The sequence below is a fragment of the Condylura cristata genome, unplaced genomic scaffold (genome assembly GCF_000260355.1).
Source record: "Condylura cristata isolate star-nosed mole 26May11 unplaced genomic scaffold, ConCri1.0 scaffold00020, whole genome shotgun sequence".
In the NCBI taxonomy this organism is placed as follows: Eukaryota; Metazoa; Chordata; class Mammalia; order Eulipotyphla; family Talpidae; genus Condylura; species Condylura cristata.
In genome coordinates, this window is record NW_004567121.1 from 27,566,365 (window position 1) to 27,587,506 (window position 21,142).

Consider the following 21,142-nt stretch of genomic DNA (forward strand, 5'->3'; position numbering starts at 1 on the left):
AGTGTCAATAGTTATAGGTAAAGTGACAAATAATGAAAGCAGGTCCTGGAACAATGTCAGGCGCCCCGGCCCAACTAAATGATGTCATTCAAGGATCTGCTGTGTTTGACCTTAGTCAAAACCACTGTCACTGTCCAAGTGACACTGTCTTAACTGACTTCCCCGTTGCCATAATTTCTAAAAAGAGGTGATAATTTAGAGTAATCTGTAAAAGATCAATGAGAATAATCGAAATGATCACAGGGTTGAAGAAACTTCTGTCTAAAGGAAGCCTTTAAAACTTACAACTCTGGCCCTCCCTGGTGGCGCAGCGGGTTAAAGCACAGCACTGAGAATCTAAAGCTGCTTCTGCATGAGTTCGATTCCCGCCTGCCCCGGAGGTGACCACATGGTGTGGCAGACCTCTCCTGACCCGCCCGCAGCTCCCCTCAGCAGTGTACTTCATCGATCTGCCTGTTCTGTTCCCCGCTCTGTCTCTGGTGAAGCCTCTCGCTGCCCCTGAGTCTCTGGCCTGTACCCCAGTTCTGTATGCACAAATAAATAAATCTTAAAAAAAAAAAAACAAAACTTACAACTCTTCAGTCTAGAAGATCCAAAATTAAGAGAGCATATAAATCAAAGAGTTCAGAACTGGAAAATGAGTCACAACCAATACTTTCAGCAGCAGATAGCAAAATACATACAATCTGAAACATCTTTCTCTACCTCCATTTTTCTCACAGTCTGGACCAACGAAATTAAACATCTAAGGTAAAGCAGGTATAGTATAAGGACCATTATATGGCAACACAGGACTAATGCCAGCTAATTGGACAGAGAAAGTGGCTAAGTCCTTGGGGAAGAGAATAATCACAGAGCCAGAGACCAGGAAGAGGCTCATGGAGTTTGACCTAAACCTTGAAGAATGGATAAAGAATCTGAAGACAAGACAATGTCAGGCAAAATTTCTGAGCAAAGGTAGAGTAGCTGGAAAGCATGAAGCTCTGAAAGGAACATTTAATGATGCCAGTTTTTTGTAGGAGGTAGTAAAATGTCTGCCGAGGGTAAACTGAAGTAAGGTTTTGAAAAGGTTTTCAATAAATTAGGAAATTTGACTCTTGTTGTATATGGATCATAGAGAACCATTTTCATGGTTGTGAGTAAAATTTAATTAGAAAGATAGAAGGACAATGAAATAGGAAGCTATTATTCAGACTTACAATCTGAATAAGACCCTGAGATAACTTGTCCAAGAGAGATTATGAAATAAGTTTGGAAGTGTGGAGGTTTAGATATTTCAAGAAATTAAGCAACAGTTGTTAGAAGTTAATTAAGGATACACATCTCTTTGTTGGGAATTTAAAAATTTTGTCATTCCCATAAATTATGGTGAGTAAGTCCATGGTCTTTCCTTTATTACTTATAGTTGGCCTTAGACTTAGGCTACTATTTATGCCAACTGTTAAGTTGAATTTTATAGAGTTCATGATTCGTGTGATAAACTAGATGGTATGTGAGAAGATGAATGAAAATTTAGAGGGAGAAAGAACTGAAAGTTGAACTTTGGGGAGCTAATTACATTTGGAGAACAGGGAAAAAACTGGGAAAGTAATTTAAACAGAATGAAGGTGATTAAGAGGAAAAGGTGTTCACTAACACATGGAACAGGATAATATTTCTTTCTCTGATAAAAAACAGGAGAAGTAGAGGCAGATAAAGAGGAAGATAAAGAGGGTTTGGGGCGCTCCCTGGTGGCACAAGGGTTAAAGCACAGCTTTCTCTTCAGTGCCAGTTGGTCCCAGGCCGGAGGTGACCACGTGGCACAGCAGACCTCTCCTGTCTCTGGTGAATCCTCTCACCGCCCCTCAGCTCTGGCCTATACCCCAGCTCTGTATGCATAAATAAATAAATCTTTAAAAAAAAAAAAAAAAGAGGAAGTGTTTGAGCTGTGGGACCACTTTGTTTTTCTATTCTAAATTTTTGATTCTCTTCTATTTATCTCTTTCCATTTTATGCTGTTTACAGTAGCTTCAAAGATGGACAGTTAAGTCAGTCTTGAGCAACTGCAGCCCTCTTCTCTATCTTATCTAAACAGTTGACTTGCTCTTTGAAGACCAACAATAGCATTCAGCATTACTGCCCATCTCACCAGTCTGTTCCAACAAAGAACAATGTCCTCTGTATGTTTTCTAGGTGGTAAAGACGGGACTAGAGCAAGGGAGTGATGCTGGCTACCTCTCTGAATCTCAGGTAAAGTTATTTTCTTACAATTTTTTACAACTATATAAAGGAGAACCATGGGGCCTCCTGGTGGCACAGGAGTTAAAGTCTCAGCACTATCAGTCTATGGCCAGGCCCTGTGGAGAGTTCGATCCCCAGCCAGGGAGCTGACCCACATGGCATGGCAGACCTCTCCTGTCTCGCCAACTGCTCCCCTCAGCAGTGTACTTTGTCAGTTGGCCTGTTCTGCTCCCCACTCTGTCTCTGGTGAAGCCTCTCACCACCCAGGCACTTCTGGCCTGTGCCCCAGTTCTGTATGCATAAATAAATAAATCTTTTAAAAAAAAGAAGAACCAAGATCTGAAAACTCTGTAGAAAGCCAATGGGGGGGGGGGGGCAATGTATCCAAAGTAGTAAAAAAAAGTTGTATTCTAGTACTTTCATTATTTGGGGTTAACTTTAGTGAGCCACTAGATGCTGAGAGCACCCCAGTGATCTGAAGATACTTGGTCTTACTCTCAATAAGGAGGGTATAACTAATTGAGCAAGGGCAGAGTTAGGATGCTTTCAAAAATGAATCATTTGGATGTGTCTGTTCTATAGTTATAGACTGGTTTTGTTGTGATAAAATTAACACATTTATAGAAAAACATTTTTTTCACATCAGTGGTCAGCTTTCAGGGTTTATTTTGACCCTTTGGTTTTCCTATGGTCCACATACAAGTGAAAACATCTGATACTCACCCTTTTCCTTCTGACTTCACTTAGCTAGCCACAGATATGAAGCATCTGGGGGGATGGGGCGGGGAGGTGAACACAGGGTGGGGGCAGAGCACGGAGCGTAGGGTGATGGACTGTGGCCTTGGTAGTGGGAGAACAACAGTGACCACACCTGGGGGAGGAAGTGTATATTGTCCAAATTAAATAAATTTAGGTGCTAGAAAAAGAAAAAATGTTTTTCTTGTTAGTGCTTAGAGAAAACACTTTGAAACCCAACCTCTCTTTGATGAATTAGGAAAATGAAAGGAAATGTTTTGTATCCACTAAGAAAGGAAGAGAGGAGATGTGTTAACCAGCCTCAGCATTGGTTGTAGATTTGTTATTGTAGATTCAGTGGTTTGGATTGTTTTACAGTTTCAAGCAATCTTTGAAGAATGCTTGGTCTTTGACAGTCAAACAAACAAATATATCTGAAAATCTCGAGAGAAAGTCTCAGAGAAAACATTTTATGTGTTAGATTGCTTATGACAGTGCTCAAAAATGTGCAGCGTACAGAAAGAAGCACGTGTCACGAACCAGTAGTTGTCCCCACGGTGTCCATTATCTTTAGTATTTCTGTCTGTTCTTATCACAGCCCACCAAATTCCTGACCACTGACTACCCATAGTTTAAAAAATTGTTGTGTTATGGACTGGAATCTGCTTCATCAAGATTATAATGTTGTTTCACTTGCACCATGTGAATGTACCAGTAAATTCTAGTAATAGTGATGATGGTAACTATTACAACCCTAGTTGTACTAGAATTTTCATTTGTTCCCTCAGTAATAGGTGTTGTTTTTCCCATTTTAAAAAAGCTTCAAAACTAGGAATTGAAAGTCAGGATTCAAGCCCAGTTCTGTCAAGCCCACACTTTAAATCTCATGCTCCCAACACTAAGTAGAGACCTGTTCTCCCTGGAGTTAAGGGGCTAGCTCAAGTGGCAGGTGTCTCGTGTGGCAGCCCGCCCCAGTGCGGGGAGCAGGGAGCCTGCTGCCTGGGTTCAGGTCTGTCTCTAACACTTCCAGACAGTGTGGCTCTGAGTAAGGGTACTTGGCTTCTCGGGGCCTTCTCTTCCATCTTTATATTGAACAAATTAGTTCATTAATCCTGTGGGAAAAGCTACCGTGTCTGGGGGAGTGAATCTGAGAGTTCAGTTTATCCAGAATGTGTCTCAAAGTAGTAAAGAAAGAAGCCAGTGGGAACAGACCTGTGCGGCACACGCCACAGAGGCCTGGAGGCAGCGAGGCTTCCCTCGCTCTGCTCTGAGGGGATCCCGTTGCAGAGGCAGTGAAGTTCAACCTTCTCTCTTCCCCCTTTACTTTTCAGAAATTTGGAGAGCTTGCAATGACCAACGAATCAAAGGCCTTGATGGGACTTTACCATGGTCAAGTCCTGTGCAAGAAGAATAAATTTGGAAATCCGCAGAAGGAGGTTAAGTAAGTTAAATTCTACCTAGGAAGCCCTCGTGGATTTAACTGAGTAAAGCCTGTTGGTATCTTCGAAGAGCTACATAATTAGATTATCTTCAGACTTGGTGTACACCTCTGCCGTCGTGAGCACACTGATCCCTGCCCCTACCGAGAACTTCTACTTCCAGAGTTCTGTGGCCCCGTAGAGACTTTCTTGTCTTGCTAGCTTACAACCTCAATTCTGCCTGCTTTTTCATGTTATGCTGCCTAAGTGGTTCTTCAGCATTGGAAGTTAAATAATGCTTCTAAACTCACCTCCTCATTCATTGGTTTTCAGCCTGACAGTGCGGGACCCTAGGGAACAATGGATAATGTCTGGGAATATGCCCCAACTGCGGAAGGGTGCTGCTGGCATCTAGTGTAGGGTCCAAGAATGCCACACACGTCCTATAATGCACAGCTAAGAATTATGTAGCCCAAACTGTCAGCAGTTCTGAAGTTGAGAAACTGTTCTAAATGAATTTCTATAAGATAGAAACTTGATAGAAACTAATGTTACCACCTTCCCATCTCATTACCTGCAGTGAGATTACATTCCAAAATACCAAAAACAGTATACTCTTAAAACCTACTAATGCCACTTCTCTTTATCTACTCTTCTCTTTATCTTCTCTTTATCTACACTGTGCATTATGCACAGTGTTAGTAGTATCGAAAAATTGGAAGTATTCTATCAGTCTATCTGTAAAGCCTAAAAGGTCTGTAAACTGGTATGGTCCGATATACAGGTCTCCATGGGACAAGTGGGGAAAAGCAAATAGAGGACTCGTACAGGAAGACCCCTCTCGTCTTCAAACATTCAAGCCGTGAGCACAAAGTGGACCATGTAGCATCTAACCTTATTTATAATAGCTGTTTAAAGGAAAATAGTTCAGTTTTTGTATAAAAAGATTTATGATAACAGAAAGTAAAGATAAGAAATGCAAGTTATCTCAAGGGAGGGGGATGAAACAGGTAGAAGCAGAGGCAGTTACTGGCAACCAGGAGAGAAAGACCTCTTTCCTGGGAGTGGAGCAAATATTCTATGTTACCTTGTTGACAAAAAAGCTATCCTAGCCTGGACAGGGTGAGGATAGACATTTGTAGAAGTTTAAGCCCATAAACCCCCAAAGCAGATGTGAAAATTAAACCTACTTTACCTCAGTAAACATTAAGTGGGAGAGAAAAGTAATCTGTCTGCACTGAATGAAATGTTGCTTGACAACTTGCTTCAGTTTCCTTGTTGCTCAGCTAAAGTCAGTTTCTAAGAACCTATTGAGGACTTACAGGAGGACTAGTTTAATTTATTAAGTTTTCACCTTGACCTCTTCTTTGTGTTCCTTATAATTGACTTTCATTTTCAAGATGATGTTACTTTTTTCTTCAATTTATTTTCCAGCCAGGGCAAAGTATACTCCTTCAACCATGCATGAAAGATCTGATTTTTGTACACTGTCAAAATTGTGTACTGTTTAAATTGTTATCAGTCTAATGGGAAGAAAACATCATAATTTGCACTGACACATCTTAATTGTTTTCTTCTTTCGTGAGTCACTTCCCAGCCCTTGTTCCTTTGGCTGGGTTGTCTTTTTTAATCGCCAAATGCATGATCTTCATATTTCCCAAGTAGTAATCCTTTGTCTGCTATATTCTTTGCAGATTTCTTCCTTTACTTATGTGTCTTAATTTTGTGAGGTCATTTTGAAACAAAAAATTTTATTTTGATATTTTTTTAGTCCCTATTCTATTTCTCTACCCTGTTTTCTCATTTTCTCCACTAACATAACACCCTATAAATGTTTGTATTATTCGCCAGGCATGATTGAAAATAAGTATTCTATCTTCGTGAGCAGGCCGTTTTTTAGCCCTTATGGACTTTTTCATTTGAAAATCACTCATTTATTAAGGTATCATTCTGTAGATGAGTTATTGTAAAGGTTTGATCGTTCTGCTTTCGTTGGCTTACTGATGGCGTGGGCAGCCTCCCCTCTGCTAGTGGTTGAGTCGCCCCAGAGACACCTCATCTCACTCTTCCCTTGCAGGCACCTCGCCGTGCTGGGTGCGGGGCTGATGGGGGCCGGCATTGCCCAGGTGTCTGTGGACAAGGGCCTGAAGACTATCCTGAAAGATGCCACACTGCCCGGGCTGGGCCGAGGGCAGCAACAAGTGTTCAAGGGGTAAGAAGCCTGCGCCCAGCCTGCGCCACGAGTCAGCAGTGGTGTTCGCCGCTGCCCGGTCTTTCTCCTAAGCACGATGCTGTATGCTTCACCATTGAGCCACCGTTTCTTTGGTTTTTAGATCCACTAATTCCTTCCCTCTCTTCATTTTGTTACAGATATTATAAACTATTAGCATCCATTGGAGTCTGTAGTCTTTAGGTATGGAAGAAAAACTATCTGTTAGACATTTTGAAATGCCATTTATCTTACCTTTCATATCAAATTAGAATTTCTCGTGTTTGTGAATTTTGATCATTTCCATTTAATGGTTATAATATTTTGAAATGCTGAGGCAGCATGTCTTTTGTCTCTCTGGAGAGAGCTGAGATTAGGATGTAAGAGGGCTGCTTGCTGCTGTGGGGCTGTGCACAAAGCTTCAGAACCTGGTTATTTCTCCTGGTTATTTCTATTACTGTAGAGAAGCAGTTGGCTGGTTTGGTGCCAGTGTCAGGTTTTACAGACTGTGTCTCTGAATTAATGAGGGGTGAATACTCCCCTTCTGCCTGCTGACCCATTCTCCCCCCGCCCCCACGTGCCTGTTAACACAGACACTGAGCAGCGACTTAGCAAATAGGGAATTAATGCGTTTAAGCTCAGTTCTCTGCTCCACTGTAAGGACAAGCCGGCTACTGAGATTGCCTGGTGTGTGGCATTTATCTAAGTGAGCTTGTTTGTTTCTTAAATGGGTTTGTAGTTTCAGTCTATTTTTAACACCTTTCTTCAGAGAAGCTCATAGATTGCCAGCATAATGCTATCCAGGACCTGGAAGATTTAATCATGGTGCCAGTTAGACTGGTAAAATAGCAAGGAGTAGTACAGAAAAGCAGTATATGCGAGATGACATCACTCCAGAACGAGCACGCACGCATCCCCAGAGAGTCTTTCAAAAGCTCCCTGGCGCGAGAAGTGCCGCTCTGAAGTAGCTTCTTCCCTTCCATCTCCGTTGGGCCCAGCTGTGGTGACTCATCAGGCCCTGGTGACTCTCGGCAGTGCTGACAGTGGGTCATACATGTTTTCTATCCTCTCAGACAGTATTAGGTATTAGAATTAGAGCAACTAACAGTGTTTTGAACTCTGACAAGCATCTTGTCTGCTGACTGCTGACATGTTTGTCAAAAACCAGGAAGTAAACCCATACCTTTTAGACTTTGATTGAATACTCTTTACAGTTTATCTTGTGGCTTTAAGTTTTCTTCTGGTTAAGGAAATTAGAAAATGGGGTTTAAAACTTCCTTCAGAGGAAAATTCTAATTCATTTATTTTGAAAATGTGGTCAGATTAAAACCTAAGAAAGCCCCTTCAGTTAAATGTGTGAGAAGCAGGAATCCTTTTTAGCTCTCTATGGGAAAGAAAAACCTTAACATCTCATATAATTGATACAGTGTGCTACTAGATGCTGACTGGGAAGTGGATTAAGAATATAAGAAATACTTGGTCTCTGTCCTCTAGACATTCATAATTCCAGAATAACAGAATAAATGATAGGTGAGCAGGTCAGATTCTATGTGGCCAGGACATATGTTGGCTGCTTCCCCTGTTGTAGGTAGAGAGTAGCCTGAGCTGCTCTGTGGCTGCTCTCTGGTGTTTGTATTTCTCCTCTTGGCAACTGAAACTGTTTCATGAGTGTTACCACTTATATAAGTTCAGCAGTTAGAGGATCTTATAGTAGAAAGAATGGGATCTTGAAGATAAGCCTGTCCTTGGAGTCTAGTCCCCTCCTTAGCTAGCTGTTTGACCACCACTGCCTCTGAGCCTCTTTGAGCAACTCACCTTCCTCAAAATGGAAGGCTAGTGGCTCCCTCACAGAACTGGCAAAAACCTCAGAACTGTTTGGCCCATGGACAGTCAGTAATGGCAGTTTCCTAGCTCCTGGTCACTTGCACTAAATACGTGTTTCTCCTAGGCTGAATGATAAAGTGAAGAAGAAAGCCCTAACATCATTTGAAAGAGACTCCATTTTCAGCAACTTGACTGGGCAGCTTGATTACAAGGGTTTTGAAAAGACTGACATGGTGATTGAAGCCGTTTTTGAGGACCTCAGTCTTAAACACAAAGTGCTGAAGGAGGTAGAAGCGGTGAGTAGAGGACCCATTGCCCTCCCATCCTCGGTGAGACGGGGCTTTAACCGAACTCCAGGAAACTCAAGGTTTTTTCCATAGGCCTGTTTATTTCCAAGTGTCAGTTTTTATGCACATTCATGCATACTCTGTACATCATAACAGGTCAAATCTAAGTTGTAAGGGAAGAAAATCAAGTAGCTTTGTTAACCTAAGCACAGGGTTCAGTATCCTTATCTGGAAATTCAAATATACAGACAAACACATGGAATACAGCCAGGTGACAATTTTGGTTGACTCAAGCCATAACTGAACTACTTCAGTCAAGGCAGCAAAGGAAACATGGATGGAACACTTTGTCTAGTCAGGATTTGGATGCTTATTTCGTGAAAATTCTGCTTTGGTCTTGATCCTAAGTGCTTCACATAAACAATTCTTGAGGGTCCTGAGGGACTTAACCCTGGTATAGGGTTAAGTCTCAGCACTATCACCACTACAGCCTGAGGTCCATTCCCAACCAGGGAGCTGACCCATATGGCACAGCAGACCTTTCCTGACCCACTCACTGCTCCCCTCAGCAGCGTATTTCAGTCAATCTGCCTGTTATGCTCCCCACTCTTTCTCTGGTGAATCCTTTCACCCACCTCCCTCCTACCCCGCATCTCTGGCCTATACCCCAGGTCTTCTATTCAAGAAACAATTCTAGAGATGGAACAGCATGGAAAGAAAACATACTTGATTGGACAGTATGAAGAAAACACCTGGAAGAGAAGAAATGGCAGTCCTCCAGACATAAGACAGAACCAGGGCCTAGACTAGCCTACAGTTAGCAAGCATTGCGGGTTAGCAAATGAAATGGCTCACTTGGCAACAGTCCAGTTGTCTTCAGCTGTGGGCCATGATGAAACCTGCAGTGTACCTGAGGTGCCTTCTGTGAGAGGGCAGTCTGCTCTACTGAAGACTGAACCTAAGGTGCTCCAGTTTGTGAACAGATTTTCACACATTCCAAAATTTTTCCTTTAGGCAAAGCATTATGCAGGCTCAGCGGGTTGGGCCAAGGGTCGGGGTTGGGGGGGGGGGTGGTGCAGGAGTCCAGATGAGCTGGAAGGTGTGTGTTCCATGCATGCCAAATGGCATTTCAGCTCAGCTGTACAGACAGCATCCTCAGGGCTCTGGAGACACTGCTGAGCTGTGAAAGCTTGACCCTGGGGAACAGCAACTGCAGGCACAGCCAGGGTGACCAGCTGACTGGTGGTGCTATTTTCCCTGGAAAATCTTGAGTTTGCGGGTATCAGAATGAAGAAAAGTGTGTTCTTTAAGCAATGAGGAAACCAGTGGTCAAGGAAAAGAGAAGGAAGCGGGACCAGATCAAGGGACATGCAGACTATGAATACATTGATATAGTAGATCCAAGAGAAATGTAAACATTACGGGAGAAAGAGAGGGGCAGACCTAGAAGGGAAAGGGAAAGAACACTGTGGGGTTGTGAAGTTCACAGGTGGGAGCACGAGCAGGAGTGAGCAGAGGTGACACGGGCAGATACGCAGACCACTGAGCTGAGCAGCAAGTGCGCAACACAGTGCCAGCTTTAGGTAGGAAGATTACTACGTAGGGAAAGCCCAGAATGTTCTGTGTATTGTAGCTATTTGCATATCAGATGCCTTTATATTTTTAGTGAGTTAGTGAGATCATCTAAAATAAGAGACTCAGAAAGAATAGAAAAAATGAAAATCAAAGAATTTTGGTGAAAGACCTTTGGGAAGACATGAAGTCCATTGCTTCATAAGAAATTTTAAAGCTGAATCTCTACGATAAGAATTATTTTCTCTTCCTCTCCAAAGAGCTAAGCTCCTTTGCATCCTTCCTGAGATCTTATCCCCAGACCTCCCCTGTCTCGGTTGTCCCCTTTAATATCTTCATTGTATCTCAGCATTCTATTGACATGTGACAAATAATTGCAAAAATAGCTGCCTTTTCATAGTTCTGCAGTTTGGGCTAGGCTTTGCAGAGGCAGCTGGCTCTCAATTCCTGAGGTTTTTTTATGGGGTCACTGACAGCACCACACTCAGCTGAAAGCTTTGTTGGGGTACCTCAGTGCTTCTCCACATGGCTCCCCTTTCCCCCGGCCTGCCGACCCTTAGTCATCTAGCCAGAACTTCTCTACAGACCACTGTATCTTTGCTTCTAAAAGAGCAAAAGCTGAAGCTGCCAGACTTCTTAAGGCTAGGCCTGCAATTCAGTCACTTCTGCTTTCTATCGGCAAAAACAAGTCACAGGCCAGTCCTGTCCAGATTCAGGACAGAAAACAGACTCTACCTCTGGATGGGAGGAGACAGACATGTACACGAAGGGGAGGAATTGTTGCTGGCCATCTCTGGAGATGTTGGCTTTCCTTTAAGAGAGTTCTGCTACCAGCGTTCGACGCTACACAACCATAATGCAAGTTGAGACTGTCAGCTTTCTTTCCTTACTGTCACACTGTACTGTCAACTAATGTTATACTTTGGATTAAGCAAAATCATGGAATTTCATCACAGGTTTACTGCCAGCTCAGCTCTTATCCACCCAGTGCCTTTCTAGATCTTTTGCCCTTTATTTTTTTTTTAAAGTCTTTATGCAATACCCTTTTTCCTCATTATAACATTTTATATTCTATCTTTGACGTTCATCTATAATGTTAGGATTCTGCCTGTCCCAGATATGCACAAATTTGATAGGTGCACTTGCATTTTTCAGCCAAGCATCTGAATAAAAACATGAGTAAGCTGAGGTCATGGGCAGAATGCTGAGGCAATCTACCTTAGAGACTGTTCTCCAGTTTAGTAGTTAAATAGTATTCATGTAATGTAAGTATCATCACAGTGTTAGTTTTTTTAGTAACACTATAAAATGAAGTAGGGTGCACATTACCGCCTGATTCATGGCCAACTTTTAAGTGCTTCTCCAAGGTGTTGCATTTACCTAACTGTGGAGATGCAGTCTCCGTTAGCATGAGACAGCCGTTTGATGGGTGCGAGGAAGCCGACTGCACGGGAAGAGAAGGGCGACGCTTTCCCCGATACAGAAGCCTCGGGACCGTGACTGTCTGGGTGCATGTTAGCTACTGTCCGGGCAGCCGGGAGGCTGGGCCGGGCCCTGGTGTCACATGCTGGTTTTGCTTTGTGCTCGGTTCGTCTCCCAGACCTTAAATATTGTTCCCCCGCAGGTGATTCCAGACCACTGTATCTTTGCCAGTAACACATCTGCTCTCCCAATCAGTGGAATTGCTTCTGTCAGCAAGAGACCTGAGAAGGTAAATTCTGAACAGAGGAAACCCAGACTGCTGGACAGCTTCAGGCTCACTGATGAAGGCTTAGAACATGAGAAGGGATGAGTGTGGACTGTGATGTGCAGGGGATGGTGATTTTTCCCATAATTGGGCACAGAAACACTGCTTTTATACTTGTATACTGTAACCAGTGAGTTGCAGGAATAAATGAAATAGGTCTTAAATATACTTTTATAGGTGGTTGGCATTCAAGTTGGTATTATTTTTCAGTTCAGACTATAAAACCCATCTTTATTGGGGTATTAAAAGTAGACCTAAAATAAGGAATGCACCAAAACGTCACCTCATGATAGACCCCATTCCAGTGACTCGGAGGAAGGTTTGATTCCAATTCCAGATCCAGGAATGGGAGCTCGGGTGTGTCTGACATGCCCACCTTTGGGTCCTTAGACCCATCGAGCGTGCACCCTGGAAATGAAAGGGTGGGTGTAGAAGTGCTTTAGTGAGCACTTGGAATGATGAGGTTTATCCTTGGGCTTCTGCTTTCTACTAGAGTAATCAAGAAGAAATAAAACATTGGTACAAGTGGAACCTTCATTCATCCTCAGTAAATCTAACTGACCTTTAGCTGATTGTGGTACTAATTGTTGATAGCGTTACTCACCCTTAAGGCAAAGCCCTAGTAGCAAGTAGAAGAGGGGGTCCAGTAACCTCTCCCTGACCATGGTGAACTTCTTACCACAGACCCATGGAACCAAGCCATCTGGCTGTCAGGTGGTGTTCCTGGTCTCAGCTGCCACCCTTTCCCCCAGAAAGGGACACTCTGAGGCGTCTCAGCTTCCTTAAACCTTTTGGCTCTGTCCCGGCCAGGTGATCGGCATGCACTACTTCTCTCCCGTGGACAAGATGCAGCTGCTGGAGATCATCACAACTGACAAAACTTCAAAAGACACAACTGCTTCTGCTGTCGCAGTTGGTCTCAAGCAGGGGAAGGTCATCATTGTGGTCAAGGTGAGGATCTGTGTGACAGGTGGCGTCAGAGAGGTTCTGTTCAGATGCCAGACACCTCCTGGTTTGTGATTCTGGCACAGACACATCGGCTTTCCGACTTCCCATGTCACCTCTGATAGGGGCCGTGGTGTCGACCAGACTCCTGGGTCAGGGCTGGAGTGGGGAGTGTCTGGGATGTTGCAGCTTCTCTCAGCCACTCCATACTTTTCAGGTGACTGAAACTCTTTGCTGTGCTCTTGGCCAGGCAGTACCTGGCTGTGGCGTTGCCTGCATTTTAATTTTAAGGATTCGATTGAGATTTAAATCACCTTAACTGACTTAAGCAGTCAAGACTGCTTTCAGACAAGGGTAGTACCATGAGAAGCCAGTGAGCACACGTTCTCTTCCTTGGCAGGATGGACCTGGCTTCTATACCACCAGATGCCTCGCGCCCATGATGTCAGAAGTCATCAGGATTCTCCAGGTTGGTATTGCTCTCGCATCTCCTTAAGCTGGTCCTCGAAATGGATGTCAAGATGTAATGTGCCGACTCCCAGTGCTTCTCCGAAAAGGCGCTTTTGTGGCCTCCTTTCTGTCCGGTATAGCTAGTCGTGGACTTACGCTGCACTACGAGGGCGAGAATTTTTGTGGAGGGAGAGGGTCTCCCAGTGAGGCTCAGAAAACATCCCAAAAGAGCTGTAACACTTGAACAGAACTTTAGCGCTGCTCCCTCGCTCCCCACATCCGGTTAGGTGCCTTTGTAGTCTCCCCTTTGAGGTAAGGACCATCCAGAACAGGGCCCACTTCATCTTACTGGTGTGGAATCTGTTTGTGCTGTACACAGACCCTCTCAATGGCTTGTCCATCACTAGCACAAAAGGGCCATCAGATAAAACCTGATCCTAAGAGTGTGCTGTCAAGCCCACCAGCAGGAGTTTCCTCTCTTGGCAAAGTAGAAGCAAAATCCACACTAAGCCCTTAGCATCCTGAGATCTGGTGTTGTCTGGGCATTTAAAACTCACCCAAGTGGCCTTTCCCATGCAGACAGATTACCTCTTCACTGGGCACTGACCAGGACACAGGGATCGTGGGGTCCGCTGCACGCTGCTTAGTGACGTCTGTCCATCCGGGGAAACTTAGCCCTGGCTGCTATGGAGTCTTGCCACTGAGAAGCAGCGTTACAAACAAGGGCATGAATAATTAGTTCATCTCCTGACTCCTTAAAGTGTTAGAGGTTAGGGAAGGCTCAGCCTTACCCTTAGGCTCCAGCCCTCTCTGTGCTTCCCCAAGACACAGCCCCAGCCCTGGGCCTGAGCCGGTGGTGCCAGACATGAAGCGGGTGTGGCACAAGGCTGTGGCTGAGGTCCAGCGCTGGGAGTCCTTGTGTCAGACCAGGGCTGGCCTTCCCCTGACCTCCCCGCTTCACTTCCTGTTCAGGAGGGTGTTGACCCCAAGAAGCTGGATACCCTCACCACAAGCTTTGGCTTTCCTGTGGGTGCTGCCACACTGGTGGATGAAGTTGGTGTGGATGTAGCAAAGCACGTAGCAGAAGATCTAGGCAAAGCCTTTGGGGAGCGATTTGAAGGTGGAAGTTTAGAACTGCTGAAACAGATGGTGTCCAAAGGCTTCCTGGGTGAGTAATCTCAAGAAAGCATAATTAGCACCATCAGTTACAAAGCGTCTAGAAACAAGAGTCATGAGCCCATGTGGAAGAGTATTTCTTAAACATAGAGCCCACTATCATAGGGAATTTCAAAAATGAATTCATGAAAATGTCTTAGGCTGGGCCTGCAGATTATGGGGAAGAGGCCGATCTCTGGCCTTCTAAGGCTTTGCGGTTACTACCTGGCCAATTTATGGCAGACAGCTGCGGCATCTGTGACACTGAGGAGCTCTGCTGAAGCAGCCCGCCGCCCCGTGGTGTCTGGCCACCTGGCAAGTAAAACCGTAGTCTAAGAGTGTGCTGTCAAGGCCCACCAGAGGGGGCTTCCTCTCTTGGCAAAGTAGAAGCAAAGCCCACACTAGGCCGTTGGCATGTTTTGTGCCTGGGCATTTAAAACCCACCCAGTGGCCATTCTCATCCAGACAGATTACCAAGCTCCAAGAAACAAGACTTCTCTATCAAACTACGTTTCTAGGGTTAGATATGCAAGTTCAGGAATACAGATGAGAGCCTAGAGTTTTCTAAGACATTAGTAGAGTTGGGGATTCTCAGGCCAGGAGTGAGAATTTAACTCTCCCTTGTTTGTTTTAGGTCGCAAATCTGGGAAGGGTTTTTACATCTACCAGGAAGGTGTGAAGAATAAGAATCTGAACTCCGACATGGATGGTATTCTGGCAGGTCTGAAGGTGCCGCCTAAGCCCGAGGTGTAAGTTGACGTGCCCGGCAGCATGCAGACCTGTTCTCCTCAGTCCATGGCTGCGCAGGGCACAGTGCCTTATACGCTGCCCTTCCATATGCCACCTGGCTCTCTGCCAGGCAGTAGGGGGGGCTGTAGCACACTCTCGGGGGACCCTGCTCCAGCTTCCCTCTGAAGGTCCCAGCGAGCAGCTAGAACAAGACTGTCCTGCCTCTACTCTCTCAGCCTGTTAGTGTCATTTGTAATTGACCGCTGCTGGGTCAGAGATAGCATCTACGCTGACAGAGCCTGTAGAGGCCCTGACCTCAGGCTGTTAGGGCAGCAGCTCTCTGCTGTCTAAGGCCCGCCAGCACCAGCCCGCGTTCACTTTGCGCCTGCGCCTGCCTTGCTCTCCCTTGACTTTTCCTCCACATCAACATCTCCTGTTGGCAGCTCCTCCGATGAAGACGTCCAGTACCGCCTGGTGACACGATTCGTGAATGAGGCAGCCATGTGCCTGCAGGAAGGGATCTTGGCCACTCCTGCAGAGGGAGACATCGGTGCCGTCTTTGGGCTCGGCTTCCCCCCCTGTCTCGGAGGTTGGTGCTGCAGGTCGGGAAGGCGACTCTCTGGCCCAGAGTTCGTGTTGCGCTCCTTCCACAGCGTCCCGTTTCTCCCTCCAGGGCCCTTCCGCTTTGTGGATCTGTATGGCGCACAGAAGATCGTGGACCGGCTCAGGAAGTACGAGGCTGCCTATGGGAAGCAGTTCACCCCGTGCCAGCTGCTTGTTGACCACGCCAGCAGCTCCAAGAAGTTTTACCAGTGAGCAGGCTCCTCAGCCTGCTGCCTGCACACTAACCCCAGGGCTGGTTGTCCAGCTGAGTGACTAGATTTATCAGAGTCGCCAGAGGGAAGCAAACTCTGGCACTGGTGTGCCCTTGACTGAAGTGCCTTCAGCTCTAACCGTCTTCCTCCCAGTGAAGTCTGGCTGTGAATTAGTTTGCACTTCAGATTGGAAGGCGGAGCCCACCACGCCCATGAAGTCACAGGCCCAAAGCAGCTTCTCTGGAGCCTGTCCCTCCCGAGGCCAACGGCGAGCAGTGGTGGTGCCAGCATTTCTGCCCGGCCAGACGCGTATCAATAAAAACCGAACTCTCCAGCAGCCTCTCTGCCCAGCTCCTTTTTCTTTTACCCTTTGTCCTTCTAGTTTGAAGTGTCCCTCAAGGGGTGGGCTGCGATAAATGCCTGTGTTTGGGGGTAAGACTGTTGGGAGGGTTGTAGGCAGCAGCGTAAGAGAGACTGTGAGAGGATGGAGGTCTCAGTGACCCTAAAGCCGCCAACCCTGGCTGCACTGAAGAGCTTGGCTGGGCGTGTGCTTTCGGCAGGGAGGCAGCCCTGGCCAACCAGAGCCACAGGAGTGGCATGTGAGACGCCTTTCCCCAAACTGCATTTCCTTGACCCTACTTTTCCCAGCTCTTTTCTGGGGTCACTCATTCATATGTGTTGCCCCAGGTATTTGTGGGAAAACTGTGGAGTTAAGCAGTTGAAATAACTCCCTGTTGCGTACCCCCTGCACGTCCTGACTGCCCCAGAGCCTAGGTGGTGCTCAAGTGACAAGTGGCGCAGGTTGTTCCCACCACTTCCCCCCCCCCCCATGCGCAGCAGCCGTCTGGTGACCAGTGATGGCGCCCACCGCTGCCCCGGTCCCAGGACAGCAGGCCGGGAGCCTCGCTCTGGTGCTACTACACACTGACACGTTCGGGAGGAAGCCAGACCCAAAGCCCAGTCACCTCTGAGAGGCAGTCACCAGCCAGCCTCTGGTCCTCTGCGCAAGGCCATTGGCAGGCCTCTCCCTAACTGTGGGGCCAAGAGGACGTGGCCCTGGCTCCGGCGCTCATCTGGGAAGCCGGGTCTTCCTCCAGCAGCATGAGGTAGGTGTGGACTGTTGAAACATTCGTGGGAGCTGAAGATTCTCAAGTTGGGGTTGGTGAGGGGCATTCAGAAAGGCACGTGGGCCAGCTAGCAGCTGCCGCCAGGGCACAAACACCAGCACCCCACTCCGGAGTCCGACCCTGCCCGGCGTGTACACAGCAGCCTGTCAACCCCGTGGTCTCCGAAAGAAAGCGGGTGACACCCAGGGTTCCACTCACACTGTGCTCAGCGGCTTGGCGTTTATTCCACCAGTCATTGAGGATTCACGATGTGACCAGCAAGAAAAGCAGATTCTGCTCTCCTTGCCTCAGCTGAGGCAGCCTGGGGGGGTGGGGGGGGTTGGGGGTGAGCACCAGTGTGGCTTCACTAACTCTTAAAAGAAAAGTAGAGGAAATAAATATCTAGATAGGTTAGGTAAGGCAGAAAAGGCTGTCGCTCTGGCCCTGACACTGATCAAGGGGAGACTGCGACTGGGTAGGGAAGCTGGGGGGTGTGGTGGTGTGGTTGTGCCCAATGGCAGCACACTGGGTGCCCAGCAGAGCCCCAAACCCAGGGCGTGCAGGCCTGCTTCGAGGCATTTGGCTAGGCGCAGCGGGGTCCACAGGGAAAAGAAAGGGTCAGCTCCCCAACTCACATGCTTGCCCATCTGTGCCCACCTGCATGTGGCATGACAGAACCAGGGAAAGGCATCGTGTTTGCCACTGCCAACCGATGGGGACAGGAGACGGGTGGAAGTGGGAGCAGCCGAAGGCCACCTGTCTCTAGACTCAAGGAGCAGCTGACCACAATCTGCTCTCCATGGCGGCAGAACCTCCGGGCCGGACCCAGCTGGCAGGATGGAGGGCTAGCTGGGCACCAGCGCAGGGCAGAAGCGAGGGTGCTAGAGGCACAGCGGGGTGGGGGGCATCCGCCTCCCTAACTAGATCCGCAAGTCACCAGCAGAGCTGTGCTCTTCCGCGAACCAGAACCCAGAGGTAGGGCCTCGGAAGTGAAAGGACACAACCTGCACCGGACACACCTGTGCTCAGGTCCGAGCCCGCCGTGGGGCGGAGCAGCAGGGGGCAGGAAGGGCGTCCCAGAGACACAGAAATCGGCACTCGGACTCTGGCACCTTCCACCAAACGCCTGCAGAGCGCAAGGAGACGGCACTTGGGGGATTTGTGCTTAAATTGCAGACCACCTTCCCTGTCTCTAACCTGGACCTACAAGTTTAAGAAGTGCAAGATGGCTGAAGCTCCGCAGCCGGGGTACAGGTCGCCATGCAGGCCAGCTTCTCACCCTCCTCTCTGGGAATCAGCAGAAGTGTCACCGGGCCCACATGGGCAGTGGTGCCGCCAGTCTTGCCGTTCTGCGCAGGGGCCCAGCAGGCCCCATGCCCAAGTGTGTCTCCCTGGAGTCACTCGGCAGCCTAGCAGCCTCGGTCTTGGCATCCCCGCCCCCAGCTCCGGGAGGGCTGCCCCCTGTGGCCGCGCTGGCCCCAGGGCCTCTCGGCCAGCCTGCCGAGTTGTGCAGCTGCCCACAAGAAAGGTCAGATCTTGGGCCGCCAGCCTTTGATGAACTGCATGATCTTCTTGACCTGCAGCTTGGTGAGGTGGAAGTCATCGGCCAGGATGTCCTCACTGAGCTGGACAAAGATGCTGCCATCGATGCGCTCTCGGGCAAAGAAGCTCACCACGTCCTCTGAGAGCCCGATGAAACGCAGGCTTCGAGAGACTTCCTCCAGGGAGAGTGCAGACAGGTCAGCGGGGGGCTGCCAGGAGGACGCATCCCGGCCTCCCCAGCCTGGGGCACCATCCCGAGGACTGGCAGGAGGCCCTTCCAGGCACCCTTGGCTGAGAAGGAGTCGAGCTCCGCCGGCCTCTGGCCCCTGCAGGGCTGCTGGTGACAGTGGGGCAGGGACCTGCCGCAGCACCAAACCTTCAGCCTCAAAGGCCTTGGGGGGTCCAAGTGGCGAGAGGCAGGGTCCAGGCCCAGAGGCCCCCGCAGCTCTGGGCTCCTGACCACGCAGCAGCTCGGGTTCTGGAGAGCTGCCCTGCCCCAGCTCAAAGGGATCAAAGGGCTCCAGGACCGGTTCCTGCCACTCAGAGGAAGAGGAGGAGGAGGTGGGGCAGGAGGAGGCGGGAGCAGCTGCATAGGTCTGGCCTGGAGAGCCTGGGCCTGGGGAATAAGCAGGGCTGGAGGTAGCCAGGGGGCCCGAGGAGGCTGTGGGCCCAGAAGAGGAGGCCGCTGCCGGGCCCGAGGGGTAGGCAGGCCCGGAAAAGGGGTTGAGCGCTCCGAACGGAGCAAAGCGTTTCTGGGGGTGAGAGGGCTTGAACAGAGGCGGGCAGCTGTGGTAGGTCTTGACAGGGCTGTCAGTGCCCAAGAGGGAGGCAGCTCGACTGCTCAGGGGCTCCGCGAGGACCCAGGAGGCCTGGCTGGGCTGCGTGGTCGAGGGCAGGGGGCCCGGGGGCGGGCGGCTAGAGGACTCGCCCACCTTGCAGTCTCCCCAGGTGCATGGGTAGCAATAGAGGGAGTAGGCATCCGGCGACGGAGAGCCACTGCCACTGCGGGAACCCACCCTGTGGCAGAGAGACGCGAGTGGGAAGGTGAGGCGGTGCGCGGAGAGCCAACAGCGACGCGGCGCACACACGGCAGGCTGCGCTCTGCAGGCCACAGCGGCCACCCTCGGTCTCGGCCGCACTGGCCGGCACCCAGCCTCCAGGCCCGAGACCCCAAAAGACGAGCTAAACTGAAGGACACACACGATCCACCCTGTGGCAGCGTCCCAGACCGGCGGCAGCCAGGGCGGATGCACCCACCGACCGGCATAAGACAGAAGCAAACTGAGCAGGACGGCGGCAGGGCACAGGCGGCTGGGCCGGCTCCCAGACCCTGGACAGCAGCCCTCTTCCGCAGCCAGCGGACCCGAAGGACCCCCACGACCGCCCACCCCACCCTGCAGTCATCCTCCTCCTCAGCACCCATCCCCTCGCAGCCCCCCTCCATCAGCCTTAGGAGGACCCAGCACCAAGAAACGGAAGGGGCTCACCCATCCTGGAGGCCAGAGGAGTAGTAGGAGAGGCTGGAGCTGGGTGAGTGGACAGGCTGCAGCTTGGGGAAGCGTGGGGGCACCGGGGGGCTGCCCGACAGCCGCCCGCTGCCGTTGGCACCCCGTGGAGGCACAGGTGGGGCGTTGAGCAGGCGGCACTCCTCCTTCACCTGCAAGCAGAGGGCCAGGACGCCTGTCCTCAGGAGCTGGGGCGACACTTCACCCTACTGGGCAGGGGCTGCCTCACCTGGCACCTCGACTGCTTTCCTGCCCCCCCAAACCCCCCATCCAGGCTCTGAAGCCGGTTTCCCTCATGCAGGGCGCACAACTCATACCCAACCTCCTATCACCTGCAAAGCCCTCGTGAGTGTGAGAAAATGGCGGTGCATCAAAAGGCATCGGGCAGCGGGAGGACGGAAAGCAAGCGCCTGCCGCTGAGGCTCCTCACAGCCGCACCCAGCGCACGGGGACGGTTGGGAGCCGTCCAACCCGAGCGCAGCGCGCCTGGGCGAGGCAGCTCCACACCCGCGCCCGCCGGGCTCTCGGCCTTTCACAGGGCGCCCGGACGCCCGCGACGCCGGCGACGCCCGCGTGGGTGGGGGAGGGCAGCGAGCGCGTCCGAGGCTGCTTCAGCACGAACCGCCTTTCACTGGCCACCTGAGGGCTGGTTTCTGCGTAGCTGTCCTAGTCTCGCCTGGTCACCTGCGGCTAGGGACCCGCTGGCCTCTTTGTCCCGCAACGCAAAGCCCAAGTCCCGCTCCCGGTTTCCCCAGCACCACCTTTCACCGCCCTCCCCTGCCCCCTCCGGGGCTGGAGGCCGAGCTGGCCAGGGCCCCCACCTTGCTCTCTGGGCCAATCAAGCGCACCCCCTCAGCACCCCCCCACCCGCTGGCCACCTCCC

General features: G+C 49.5%; 2 protein-coding genes across 2 annotated transcripts in view; one reads left to right on the plus strand and one right to left on the minus strand.

Annotated features, from left to right (window-relative positions):
• The window catches only part of HADHA (hydroxyacyl-CoA dehydrogenase/3-ketoacyl-CoA thiolase/enoyl-CoA hydratase (trifunctional protein), alpha subunit), a 30,881-nt gene extending 14,442 nt beyond the window's left edge, over positions 1-16,439 (plus strand). The window contains exons 10-20 of the mRNA XM_004686385.2: positions 2,173-2,229; positions 4,287-4,396; positions 6,451-6,585; positions 8,531-8,702; positions 11,890-11,976; positions 12,823-12,963; positions 13,358-13,426; positions 14,380-14,575; positions 15,197-15,311; positions 15,735-15,880; positions 15,965-16,439. Of these exons, the coding sequence (XP_004686442.1) occupies positions 2,173-2,229; positions 4,287-4,396; positions 6,451-6,585; positions 8,531-8,702; positions 11,890-11,976; positions 12,823-12,963; positions 13,358-13,426; positions 14,380-14,575; positions 15,197-15,311; positions 15,735-15,880; positions 15,965-16,107 (1,371 nt within the window). The 3' untranslated portion in view covers positions 16,108-16,439. The remainder of the gene's footprint in view (positions 1-2,172; positions 2,230-4,286; positions 4,397-6,450; positions 6,586-8,530; positions 8,703-11,889; positions 11,977-12,822; positions 12,964-13,357; positions 13,427-14,379; positions 14,576-15,196; positions 15,312-15,734; positions 15,881-15,964) is intronic.
• Positions 16,440-17,542: 1,103 nt separating this feature from the next.
• The window catches only part of GAREML (GRB2 associated, regulator of MAPK1-like), a 13,911-nt gene continuing 10,311 nt past the window's right edge, over positions 17,543-21,142 (minus strand). Inside the window, exons 5-6 of the mRNA XM_004686052.2 lie at positions 20,242-20,411; positions 17,543-19,771 (exon numbers count right to left, since the gene is read on the minus strand). Of these exons, the coding sequence (XP_004686109.1) occupies positions 18,742-19,771; positions 20,242-20,411 (1,200 nt within the window). The 3' untranslated portion in view covers positions 17,543-18,741. The remainder of the gene's footprint in view (positions 19,772-20,241; positions 20,412-21,142) is intronic.